At 44.6% G+C, this 13,023-nt stretch overlaps 1 protein-coding gene across 1 annotated transcript in view; it reads right to left on the bottom strand.

Annotated features, from left to right (window-relative positions):
• The window catches only part of CFAP58 (cilia and flagella associated protein 58), a 131,016-nt gene that overhangs the window by 2,680 nt on the left and 115,313 nt on the right, over window positions 1–13,023 (bottom strand). Inside the window, exons 16-17 of the mRNA XM_045291425.1 lie at window positions 3,794–3,913; window positions 1,033–1,166 (exon numbers count right to left, since the gene is read on the bottom strand). Coding sequence (XP_045147360.1) covers window positions 1,033–1,166; window positions 3,794–3,913 — 254 coding nt within the window. The remainder of the gene's footprint in view (window positions 1–1,032; window positions 1,167–3,793; window positions 3,914–13,023) is intronic.

Genomic DNA, 13,023 nt, shown 5'->3' on the forward strand with positions numbered 1-13,023 from the left:
GTGGGTTTCCATGACTGTCACTGTTTATGGAAGTAGAAAGCCCAGGCTTCCTCCGGCAGGGCAGCTGGGGCTTGCGAACTGGTGACCATGCAGATCACAGCCCAGCACGAAACCATTGCACCATCAGGGCTCATTGTGGGGGAAATTGTACTATGTCTCCTTCTCTACTGTAGGCCAATCCATAAGCCTAAGGATCCTCATGAGGACCCTAAGGAGGGTCCTCAATCGTAGATACCAGTCTTACTCTGACCTTGTGACTTAGTTTTGTTAAGTAGCTAGCTACAGGGACAAGGGCGTTGTCCCTCCCATGCCTGCAAAGGCCCCCATAAAGGAAGTTGGGAGGAAATCAGGCAACCATCAGATGCCTATGAAGACCCCAAACTCTTATTCAAGCCCCCAGCCAGGTGGGAGGTACACTTGGGAAGTCCAAACTAGGCCTGGGCTCATGACCTTACCCAGGTGGCCTTAACCCAGCAAGCTCCCTGGTCTTGCTCTCTGGTCCCGGCTCATCTTGTGCCATAGCCTGTCTGGCCCCCATTCCACACATCTGTGTGCGCTTTTCCATGAGTTTGCTCGTGCCCAATTGTGAACTGCCTGAAACTTGTCCTGTCCTTCATAAAAAAAACCACTTGAATTACAAAATGGGCTTTGACATGAATTCTTTCATTATGCGAAGCCAAGAACCGAGTGTTTACCCACTCCAGAAACCTTACAGTTTGTCGTTTTTGCTGTTGTGTGCCAGCAAGTCAACCCCAATTCACAGTGACCCTACAGGACAGAGAACAACTGCCTCATAAGGTGGCCTGGGCTGTCATCCTTCTGGACACAGTCGGCCAGGTCTTGGCCCTGCAGAGCTGCTGGGAGGCTCCAACCTTTCGGTTAGCAGCCGAGAGCTTCACCTTTGCACCTCCAAGGCTCCCTGTGACTTAATTTCCTCCAATAACATTCCCAAGCCTGTGACAGTACTGCCGAGTATTTTCTTCACAGCATGCAATAGACACAACAGAATGACTACAGTTGGCTAAGCCTTACTTCAGAATTTGTTCTTTACGCTTCTGAGCGAGGTATTTCTTCTTTATGTTCATCAGCTCGTTGGAGAGTTTCTCAATCTCAAACTTATATTCTTGGCTCTGTGACTCATACATATTCAGTTCTGACGACAAAACCTACATCGCAAATAAGGCAGCGTTAACATAAGAGACTCGACATTGTTTTCAGCCTGTTGGTGGTGGTGGTGGTGGTGGTGGTTTCATTCCCTCCGTGGAGCTAGAGACACAAAGCCAAGCCCCGATCAAGAGGTTCTCTGCCCACTGTCACCAGCTCAAGGTTCCCACCGGGGTGAGAACCTACCTGAGGGGTGAAGGCTCACAATCAGATGGCAAACTGTAAATGAGACAGCATCTCCCTGCTTGAAAGGGGAACTATCAGGCCACATCACACAGGCTCACAAATGAATGCTGTCCTATGCTTCAAAGAATACTTACGATAACTAGAGACCAAAAAGCTCCCAGACATATTTTATAAATTGCTTTTAAAGCTTTTTTGCTGTTATTGTTGTTACCAAAAAAAAAAAGCATTCAAGAGAAATGTTACTAAGTAGTGTGACTCATCTGAGAATGGTCGTAAAAACGATTCTGGAATCATCTCGACACCACCATTAACTAGGTCTCAATTCACGTGTTTTCCACAGTGCTGGTTCTGCTAAATGTCTATCACCTCTTTGTTGTGCTCCTTGACACAATTCACAAGTCTGTTCTTCGTCCCAGCATTGGGACACTTACCTCTAAGAAGCCGGGAGCTGTGGCATGTGCTTTGAAGAGCTTAGCCTACGTGCAGAGATTACATAAACAGCCTGCTTCTCTGCTTTCTTCCATGCGTGGGTTCAAGATATGCCACCGGTCTCAGACCGGGCAAGAAACTAGGCGATTGCTCATGAGACCAAGGGGAGAGACGCACGGCGACGGTTGCGCAGGCATGGTGTCCTCTTGTGCCTCTTAGTCTCTATTATGAAGACGTGTGTAAGAGGGGGATCAGTGCCTGACGTGGTCACTCGCATATGAGCCCTGCCTGCCCTCTGAATGGCTGTGACCGTGACCCTGACTGTGATCACGTGAGCTAAAGAAGATCACTTTCCTGTTGGGAGAAAACCTGGCTCGATTATCAAACCCTTAAGGATAGAGAGTCCGTCTCCAAATGATGACTACGGAGCCAGGGGAAAGCTTAGACAGCGAGAGGACCATGTGCCGACCTGCTCAGGACCACCCACCGCAACATCGCTTTCATGAGGCATCACAGGTCCATCGTTCATTCAGAGCGAGGAGCTGGATGTCCAGAGAGACTGGAGTCAAAGGCTCTCCTGTACTATTATTCAGTGCAACCCAGAGAAGGTGGGGGGCTGGGGGGGTGGCCTGGCAGTAATATCAAGATGGCCATTTCTGTCTTTACATTATATTTCTAATCTCTACCAACCCCAGAGAACCCCAGTTTTTTGTTTTGTTTGAAGTATGCCTTTTTTTTTAAAGGAACGAAGAGAATCAAAAGTGTGTGCTTTATGCAAAACTCAAATGATGCCTCAGGATACGCATGTGAAACGCAGAGTTGGAGGAATAAGTTGAAAAATGCATATTCTAATTAGACTTCTTTCTCATTTGCCTTTTTGTAAGTAAGATGATGTGATTTTGATAATCCTCTTTAGGAAGGGTCAGTAAGATACATGCCACATGGCATCCACTTGAACCTGAGACAGAAAGGCAACAGCGATTGCCTTCACTGTGCAGGTGCTGTTGCTGTAGGTGCAATGGGATCCTAGTCTGAACAAACTGGCCCGATGACCTAGTGACAGAACATAACACGGCCTGGTCCTGAGCCACCCGCACCATCGTCCCTGTGCCTGAGCCCCTTGTTGCAGCCACTGTGTCACGCCATCTCCCCGAGGGCCTTCCTCTTTGCCAAGTATGCTGTCCCCTCCAGGGTCGCTCCTGACCCTATGTCCAAAGTATCTAGGCTGGAGTCGCAGGTAAGAACAAGAAGTCAGCTTGCATCAGCGGCATAGTCTGGTTGTGTGTGTAAGACTGCTGACTGGGACAAGAATATCTATGTACTCACTTAGACAATGAAGCTTGAAACAGAGTGTGAACACACAGTTTTCCTGAACACTTTCAAAAAAGATCTGTGTAACCGAATAAGCCACCCCACCTCCCCTCCCAATGGAGATTCTTGCATTACTTAGATAGGAAGTCATACGAGCAGATTCTTCATTTTCCTTACTTTCCGTGACTACTTACTTCCTATGGAATCATTAAACAAGGCCCAGGGAGTCTTATTTTGTGGACATGGTTTTGTATATACCAGACTATGCTTTGCATACATTATTTTTTCAAGTGGAATGGAATAACAGAAACCTGCTTGAACACAATGGCCAGCCCTGATTGGGCCATGATGGGAACACATCTCTTCTGCTCCTTCGCACCATTCAAGTCCTCTGGGTCATCCTCCGACCACCCAAACAACCCCTCACCCCTCCGTCTTTATCCCATTGCCGCCATCCTTCCTCCAACTGTCTTCTCACTTACACTCACTTGACTCTTTCTGGAAGTGGAAACGCAGGGAGGAGAAGAGACGAGATCTGAGGCCTGCCCGTCCCTCCTAAGACAGGACCACTAAAGAAACAGACCTTCCCAGAGTGGGGTATCTGAGAGCCTGGCTCCCTGAGCCAAGGGAGTGGACTTGTCCCAGGGTGCTGCTTCAAGTGTGGTCTTGCTTCAGCCAGAAAAGAACAGAGGCCACCACTTACCTTGAGCTGCTTGGTCTTCTCTCGCAGTGTGTGTCGGTAGAGCTGGAGCTGTTCTGCAGCCTCGGGCCCAGGCTGCCGGGCCAAGATGTGCTTTAGTTCCACATACAGCTTCTCTTTTTCCTGGCAGGGAGCACAACCGCACGGGGAAGTAAACAGTGACATCCAAGCAAAGAGTCAGCCTTTAACAGCATGGGCAGGATACGTGGGGGCGACCCTACCTCCCAGTTGACACTGTTTACACTGCTTACACTTACTTATAGATGCCTGCCTTCCTGCATCACACCAGCCCCTATCGAGAACCTAGGTTGCACCCAGTATGTGAATTCAAATAATCAGGAAAACCATTAAGAGAAAGTATCTCTCTGCCAAAACATAGGATTGATTACACAACTGGGAGAGAGCTCAACTAAAGGGAGGGACTGACTGATCGCAGGAGATGGGTAGAGTCCACCAAAAAATGTGCATTTTTTAATGGTCCCTTAATGACTAGGAACTCCCCCAACCCCCACCCCCAGCAGAGTTGAAAAGAAGAGCTTTTTAGGTAAAAGTTCCGTGATGGGACACGGGGAACAGTGAGTTCAGTGAGTTCAGTTGAACAGGGCCAGAGTGAAACGAGAAGCTTAGAGAACAGACAGAACTCCTGGGTTAGGACCAGACTGAGTATGTCACAGGGAAGGATGTGGGGCCCCATCTTTAGGCAATGGAGAGCCAAGGAACAGTCCTGCCCAAATTTGTCAGTGGGAACGTTCCAACACAAAGCTGAGATCAGAACGAGGAGACTGATCAAGGCCCTCGGACAAGCAGAGGAAAGACTAGCCGAAGGCAGCGAGGACAGAGCATGGATAGATGTAAACACATTTCAGAGGCGGAACCAACACGCTTTGGTAAATGATCTGATAAGAGGGGTAGGAAGGGCAGGAGGGAAGATGATTCCGAGGTCTCAACCTAGGCAGGTGATGGTGATGGAGGCAAGGGAGGAGAGAAGAGGGGGCAGGTGTGGAGAAAGGAAAATGTGACTGTGTCCTCTAAGAATCACCAAGTGCAGGACTAGTTTCACCCTGAGGCCCTTAGTAGATCCAGAAGAGGTGGGGAGAACAGGGCCCAGGGCTGAGAGCCAAGGAGTATGTGGAAGACAGATCATGCCTACAGCTATGAGAAGGGATCCACTGGCCAGGGAAGGGTCACCTGGTGGGCTAGGAAAGCCAGGTGTTTGGGAGAACAATATATCAGGTGGTATGAGTATATGAGCAAAGAAGAAAACCCAGGAGAAAAGAAGGTAAAGTGATTGAATGTTCCCCAAACCAACCAAGTGCAGCTATTTGAGGATTTGTATGGCCAGTGTCACCCATTTGGGTAAAGAGGGAAAAAAAACAGCAGAAGGCTAGAAAAACAGCTATTGGGGTAAGTAGGACAGCGGTTCTCAAACTGTAGGTCATGACCCTTTTGGGAGTCCAACGGCCCTTTCACAGGGGTCGCCTAAGACCGTCGGAAAACACATGTTTCCAATGGTCTCAGGAACCAACCGAGGACACCGCTCCGCTATCCGACTCCAGGAGGGTCCACCCACATGCAGATAAGCCCACAGAGGAGTTCCTGCGTGAAGACTGTTACCCATGCGACACCACGCTTCCAGACAACATTCCATTGATTTGTCATTAGAAATAAATACTTCACAATATCTGATTACATCCTGTTTTTGTGATGAATCACTATGCTTTAATGATGTTCACATTTTAACAATGAAAATATATCCTGTATATCAAATATTTACACGAGGATTTATCACAGTAGCAAAATGACAGTGATGAAGTAACAATGAAATTAACTTTATGGTTGGGGGTCACAACCACATGAGGACGTGTCTGGAAGGGCCACGGCCTGAGGAAGGTGGAGACCACTGAATGAGGGTGTCGTGGCTGCCCCCAGGCAGAGAGGTTGGCGCAGCACTTGGAGAACAAACGGCACACTGGTGAGCAAATCCGAATGAGGCCGGAAGAACGTGGGTCTCTCCAGAGGGATGTTGTCGTGGGAAGAGATCTGACGTGGCTGGAGGGGTCTGTGCAGTCCAGGAAAACTCGGACATGCGAATTTGTGAAAAGTAAGGGAAAAGACTTCCTAGGACCCCGACCCTTAATTTAATCAATGCATGATCTGAAATTCCCATTCCTAGGTCAAAGTTTCATTGTTTATGATGGTTTTTACTTGAACGAAAGATAGTACATATGAGCCACAATTTATTTCTAAGCCGCATCAATTCTAGATTCTCATCTCTCTAAACTGCAATAATTTGAACAAACATTGATAAAGACTAGTGTCTCCTCATTTGTCTCTGTACATATTTATTCCCTTAAGGTAATTATGTTACAGGGGAAAACTGGGATCCATACAAGCCCTCTTATTAAATGAAACAGCCAGTCAAGTGGAAACTAAATTTTACCTGGAGCTAAGCACTCTTAGTCTTGTCACCAAACAATCTGATTTTGCCAGAGAACATAAAAGTCATAAAAAAAAAATCGGTAAAAGAAAATTCATTAACTAGCTATGGTTACTGTTGATTGGAGTTTTCCCTTCTCCCTGGCCAGATTATAGAAATGTTATTACACATATCATAACTCTATCTACAAAGGCGTGTGACTGCAACTGGCTGGAAGCAGCTTGTGGAGACACATAATCATACTCGCCACTGAAGAGATGATTCCAGAAACAACCAGGAAACCCAGAGGCTCCCACAAAAGAAGAAAACTTGAGCAAATAGAATCACAAAGTGGTGGTTTTCCTTTGCTATACAACACCTCCTGCCTCACCTTACAATATAATCTTCACGGTAAATGGATGTAGCAAGCAATGAGAAAGATATCAAGAGGTGAGTTTATTTTCTATAGCCATTTAATGCCTGCTCTGTTGGAAAAAATAACACTTCTGACAAGGCTTCAAGATTCAATTTGGAAAGGGTAATAAATATGTGGTGAAGTCCATGAAACCATTTTGCCCATTTCCTTCGGCTCACCTTTCTATGGGCCAAAGTACAGGTAGACTTGGAAAAAGTAAAGAACTCACAATGATAAGAAAGAAGCAATCTAGTTTGGGATGTAATGATGTCTTAAACTGAAAAGACCATCTTACTCCAAGAATGCTGAAATGTTACACATGTCTCTTGGCGGGGAGAGAGGGGAGAGACGGACAGCGAAGGTGGGCTGGAGGAAGAAAATATTGTGACCTCCCATCGTGGGTAAGAGTCTCAAGGTCTACAGAGGTGAGTGGGGTGTCCAAACTCCCTGCCCACGTGCAAATCCTAGTCGGGAGTTACTCAAGAATCCCTTTTCCCAGGGGATGCTGCCGATGGGACTTGAAAATATGTTCTGGCCCTGAAAAAATCTGGATCCTGTGGAAGTAGGAAATTTCTCAACGCCACATCATATCCATTGAATAATCAACGCCACAACGCCATATCCATAGAATAATCAAAAGGTGAAATCAGGTTCAGAGAGAGGGGAGAGGAGTCAAGTATGATGAGTCTGACCCAGCTCCTCCATCTCCTGACCTACCGTGTCCTCTCGTAGGAAGTGTGATCTCCGAATGCGAGGTGGGTAGGTCGCATTTATTGTCTTCATCTAGCACATCTAGTTCGTTCGCTTGTGTGATGTGCAAGGCTGTGAAATGGATTAATGCCAAAGGATGCACTGGGTGACTAAACCGGAAGGATCCACCGGTGTGGAGAAGAGCGAAGATACTGGGTGAAGTCCCATGAAAATCGCCTAAGTAGTCAAAGTCAAATGATTCTGAGAGTTAAATAAACAGAAGACATCTGTGTGTTTGCGGTGGAGGGGATGAGTACCAAACAAAACTCCAGGGTTAAAACCATGAAATGTGTGACGAGCAGAGAGAAAGAGAAGGGTCGGTTGTTCAGGGATTTGAATGCGCTGCCAGACTTCAGCGCACATGGATTGTGGTCTGTGCTCACCGTGGGAAACTCAACGGATGAAGCCACCATGAAGGCTGGTCAGCATTAACATTCTACCCGTGTGTCTCAGACAGATTTGTGTTTGGGGAGAACGTGCCAGTAATTTAGATAAATATGGAGTGTTTGATGGATTGAAGGTCTTAAGTATGATTGTTTTCCAATTTATTTCCGTCCTAACCCTCTACAAGGGCCAACCAAGCTCTTCAAACATTGTGCAATGGTGTGTATAATAACCCCATTTAGAGACAAAGCGTGTGATTCTATTATAAAGAGAATCTATCTTATGCAACAGAGACTCGTTAGCTGTCCAGTGTAGATTGTCTCCATAAGCCAGCAGTGACAGGACCAGCTGCCTTGCAATACATACCCATCCTTCCTCATTAAGCGCATCAATTTCCTTTTAAACCTACTCACTTAATTTCTCACTGGGTTAGATGCACCATATGTCAATGAAAGATCCGAAGAAAATCCTAAGTAGTTTATTACTTCCCCACCAATACAAGATGGCATCTTTGGGTTGGCATGTCATCGTTTACTCTGGTTGGTTTACAGTACGCATGACTACAATTTCTTTGGCGCATACTCCACTCTTGATGAACAGCTGTATTGGAACTAAGCTGGACTATTAACACCTAAAATCTAGATGTCTCTTGAGCTGAGGATGTCTTCCAGGCATGAGCCATATGAGTGTCCATCCTTGAAAAAATCTCCTCCTAGACACCCCTTTCTTTCATCTGGACATACTGTCAGGCATGAGTATGCATTCTTTTGTATAAGACTCTCTGCCAAGTTATGCTAGGTAACAGCACAGCTCATTGTCAAGACTGCTGAGTTGAGTGGCATGGTAAGAAATTAATTACAGTATTAGCTTGGAATAATGCTGTCATTACATGGTGACAGTCTGTAACCCCATAGAGGAAACTCCAGGTTCGGAGTCATTGAGACTTCAGCTATTTGTATTTTATCTGACAATAAATTACAAGTCTACATTCTGAAGACTATATGCAAATAAGAGCCAGTGCTATTCTGAGTACAATTCTGAGGAAGTAATTGAGTTGCTCACTGAACTCCTTTCCCCACCAACCCACAGCTTTCTATTCACTGTCTGCTCATAGTCCTTTGCAGCTTCAGCTGAAAACAGGAGGTAGTTCACATTCAATGTGCACCTTAACACCTCTTCCTCCTCAGCTCGCCTACACTAAGCAATAACTGACTGAGAGGAACTAATTTATTCTGTTTTCATTGGAATCTGTGTTTGGCAAATGCCAGTGCATGGATGCTGCTCACCCTGGATTCATCCATTTGCTTGGGGGGGAGTTGGAGGTAATTGTCTCACCCAGGAGATGGGCTGACTCACATAACACAGGCAGCTTCCTCCTAGTCCCCAGGCCCCCACTTCTCCACGGCCGCCAGAGCAAAACTCACCCTCTCAGACGCTTGAGGGGAATGTCCTCCAAATGCCAACTTGTCTTCATTTACCCTCCACTGAGGGGTTCAAGGTAAGGTTGGTTTTCAAAGTAATAATCATCCCATAATCATTTCTTAAATGACAGTCTGCTTCACAAAAAATTCAGGAAAGAAAATCTTTTCCAAAAAATAATAATAATATCAACAGAGGTCATGGGTGTGACTCCAGTATGTAATCTTTATGAATCCATTCTTTCTCTCCAATTACATGTTGAGTCATTAAGGGCAGAAGCATGAAGGATCTCTCCTGGTCTCAGACCTGCTATTGTGTGCTGCCGTTCTAGGCGCTGTCGCTTTGTGGCCTGCCATGTTTATCACCAGCAAACGACGCTCACCATATTTTGGTAGAACAGATAGCTTGGTGTGAAGAACTTTTTACTTGAATTAGGCCATTGGGCATCTTCCAGTTGGCAGAACTTGGATCACTCACGCTAGTGAACACGTGCTATCATTCTTTTAGCTAAATTCTTCACTGTGCTTATTACTTTGAGCTCAATCTTCTCATTGCTCTTAAAACTCGGGAAATGGCTGATACACAGCTTTTATCTCTCAGTTAAATGTTTATTGAGGTGTTCGGGTGATTCAGAGAATTTCAACACTTTTTTTTTTTTTATTTCTAAAAGACTTGGCTAGATATCCAAGTTAATCGTCTACAAAAACTCAACTTGTATGTTTATGTCCGTACCAGTACCTGCACTTACGAAGATGCAAGCACAACGCTTCATCTGTGGTCCTCAACCAAGTAATGGGTTGATTTTCTTAACCGGATCCATATGCACAGAAATCCTAGTTGCATGCATAACTCTTTTCCAAGATTCTTAAAAAGCCATTATTTTTGCCCCCTTGCTAGATTCATCTCCTCCCCGACCCCCTTCCACTATCCCACCCATAATCCTTAACAAAAGCGATAGCCCGCTTTAAAATGTTGTTCAAAATTGCTTCTTCTTGCATATAAAGGTAACACTATAACATTACCTAATTTGTCTGGAAGTGTCTATTTTCATTAGCAGGAAAATAAATTAGAAACTCTGTAAACATATTACATTTCTATCTTGCTTTGGAAAAGGAAAAATAATGGCTAATACCTTGGGGCTTTCTTGTTTATTGGCTTTATAACGAAAATGTCAGCTATATCGAACTCTGGACCATCTTGTTTACGATATCATGAAGTGGTAAAGCCCCCTTGAGAAGATGGGAGATGCTGGAATTGGGGATAAAACAGAGCCACGTGCCCAGGTTCCTTCTGAGGGAGCTGGATGGTAGTATAGAGGTTCCTGGCGTCAGGTGTAGACGATTGCTTTATGAGGCATAGGAGAGAGATGCAGGGGCTAACCTTCGCATTTTTGTAACAATAGGAAAAATGCTTCCGGAGCTTTCTGATATAAGCAACACAAACTTCCTCCAGAGATCTCTTTGCAAGAGATTTTATTTCCAAATTGCTATTATATATACATTTGTGAAATCTTGTGCAAAGTATATAGTTCCCTAGATTGGCCAGAACTTTATTACCAAGGCTGTTAACTTATTTTACCTTTGCACAATACCTAGTAGCTTAATGTTACTGAAGAGTTTGCACAGATTAATAAAGACAGCACTGGCTGTTCTTAAAGCTTGTTATGAAGCAGGCCCAGAGAAATTCAAGGCCAGTATTTGGCACCAGCAATGTGCGTGCCATTGTGCTCGTTTTACACCAAGATATATAGAAGGTCCTACCTTCAGAGGACCCCTTCCAGGGCTTGACTACCCAAGTGAAGGAAACCAAATACCCAAGTGATTACACAACAGACAGAGCCATCATGGCAGGTCCCCAAAGATGCACTAGAAGGAGGAGGAAGTGGGTGGGAAGGTTCAAAGGTAAGAGATGATATCCTTTAGGCAGACCAAGCAGAGTTCATAGAGAAGGAAACAGTCCAGATGGATCATGGTGGGAATATCAGTAGTAGGAATAATAGCTGTACTCATGAATCAGAGAACAATTTCACTATAAAGGGGCAAATTAAATGGATAAGGCTCACTTGAAGTCAAGCCATTGAAAATGGTGATCAGTTTGCATAATAGAAAGTAGGCAAGATGCTTGAATCAATTGTTTAAAGCAATTTAAAATTCATTAAGCCAAATTTATTTTGTCTTTTAACTGAAATATTTACATTTGAATTGTCATGATAATACTACTTATTAGGACAAACCAAGAATTAGCTAAGTGTTAACTTGGGTTTTCGTTTACATAGCTGACAATAATATAGTGGTATTTGACTTCTACCATGTATTTTATTTCCCCAGTACAATTTCCTGTATTTTCATTATGTGAAAACCATATAAAAGGAACGTTACCCAGCCATAAAGAAGACACAGAGTCCTGATGTATGTTACAGCATGAATAAGTCTTGGAAGCATTATGCTGAGTGGCATATATCAAGCACAAAATGACAGATATTCTATGATCCTGCTCACAGGAACGATCTGGAATAGGTAGCTGTAGAGAGACCCGAGTATGTTAGTGGTTACAAGAGGTAGGTGAGAGGAGGAGTGGGGAGAGGCACTGTTGGAGATATTAAATATTTACTTGTTCATGGCAATGGAAAACTGGTGATGCGTTGTGCATTAATGTAATTTGTGTCACTGAGTTGTATCTGTGAACATGTTGAATTGGAAGTGTTGTGCGTGTGTGTGTGTGTGTGTGTGTGTCTATATTTGAATTATGGTGTTGGTGAAGAATACTGGAACTACTATGGACAGACAGAACAAACACATCTGCTTGGCAGAGGTACCACCACCGCCCTCCCTGGGAAGGCTCTGTCTGACATATTTGGACATGTGATCAGAAGACACCAGTCTGTGGAACTGGACATCATGCCTAATAAAGTGGGAAGTCAGAGAATAAGAGGAAGGCACTGCATCAGATGGCCTGACGCACGGGCTACAATAACGGACTGCAACCCAACACCCATGGCGCAGGGGGAGCAGTGTGGCCTGTTGTATACAGGACCACTATGAGTCAGAACTCACTGGACAGCACCTAACAACAACGTGTGTGTGACAACATTATATATGTAGTGCTATACATGGGATGAAAACTTAAATCGCACAAGAGTATTTGCAGCATGTAATGAGAAGCCATAAGAATAGAATGAATGCTCGTGAAACCAACACAAGTAGAATATGATGGGTACTTTGGAGTTACCTGTGTCTTCCCCTCCTCACGCTATCCCTGTGCCGCGGTACCTGCACCATCTGCCAAGGTGTTCACGCTTGTGAATCCCGTTATCATCGTTCCTTTGATGTACTTGTCATATCATTTTATCACATAGCTATTATTTTGTTTTTCTTGGTTTTGAGCTTTATAAGAGAATGATGAGAGCAATGAATGTACAAATGTGCTTTACACATTTGATGTATGTATGGATGGTGATAAGAGTTGTATGAGCCCCTAATAAAATGATTAAAATAAATAGATAAATCTGAGCACACAGATACAATGGTTTTCTGAGATTTGTTTTACTCAACATTATGGTTCTAAATTTATCGATATCGCGTGTGTTTCTGGTCACATAATTCACTGGATTTTCTATTGGGTGCAAATGCCATAAATGATCCATTCTCCTGTCAGGAGACATTGGGTTGTTGTCCAGAGTCTTATTTTTGTGGACAAATATTGCTATGAGCATTCTCATGCTTGTTCCCTGGCCTTCCGAGGATATACCAGGCTCTCTAGGATAAAAGCCTCCTAGTGGGTTGTAAGGTGCCCTCGTGACATTGTAGTTATGCATTGGGCTGCTAACCATATGGTCGGCCTTTTGAAACC

This window comes from Echinops telfairi, unplaced genomic scaffold (genome assembly GCF_000313985.2).
Source record: "Echinops telfairi isolate 266 unplaced genomic scaffold, ASM31398v2 ScPeMD7_70;HRSCAF=299, whole genome shotgun sequence".
NCBI lineage: Eukaryota > Metazoa > Chordata > Mammalia > Afrosoricida > Tenrecidae > Echinops > Echinops telfairi.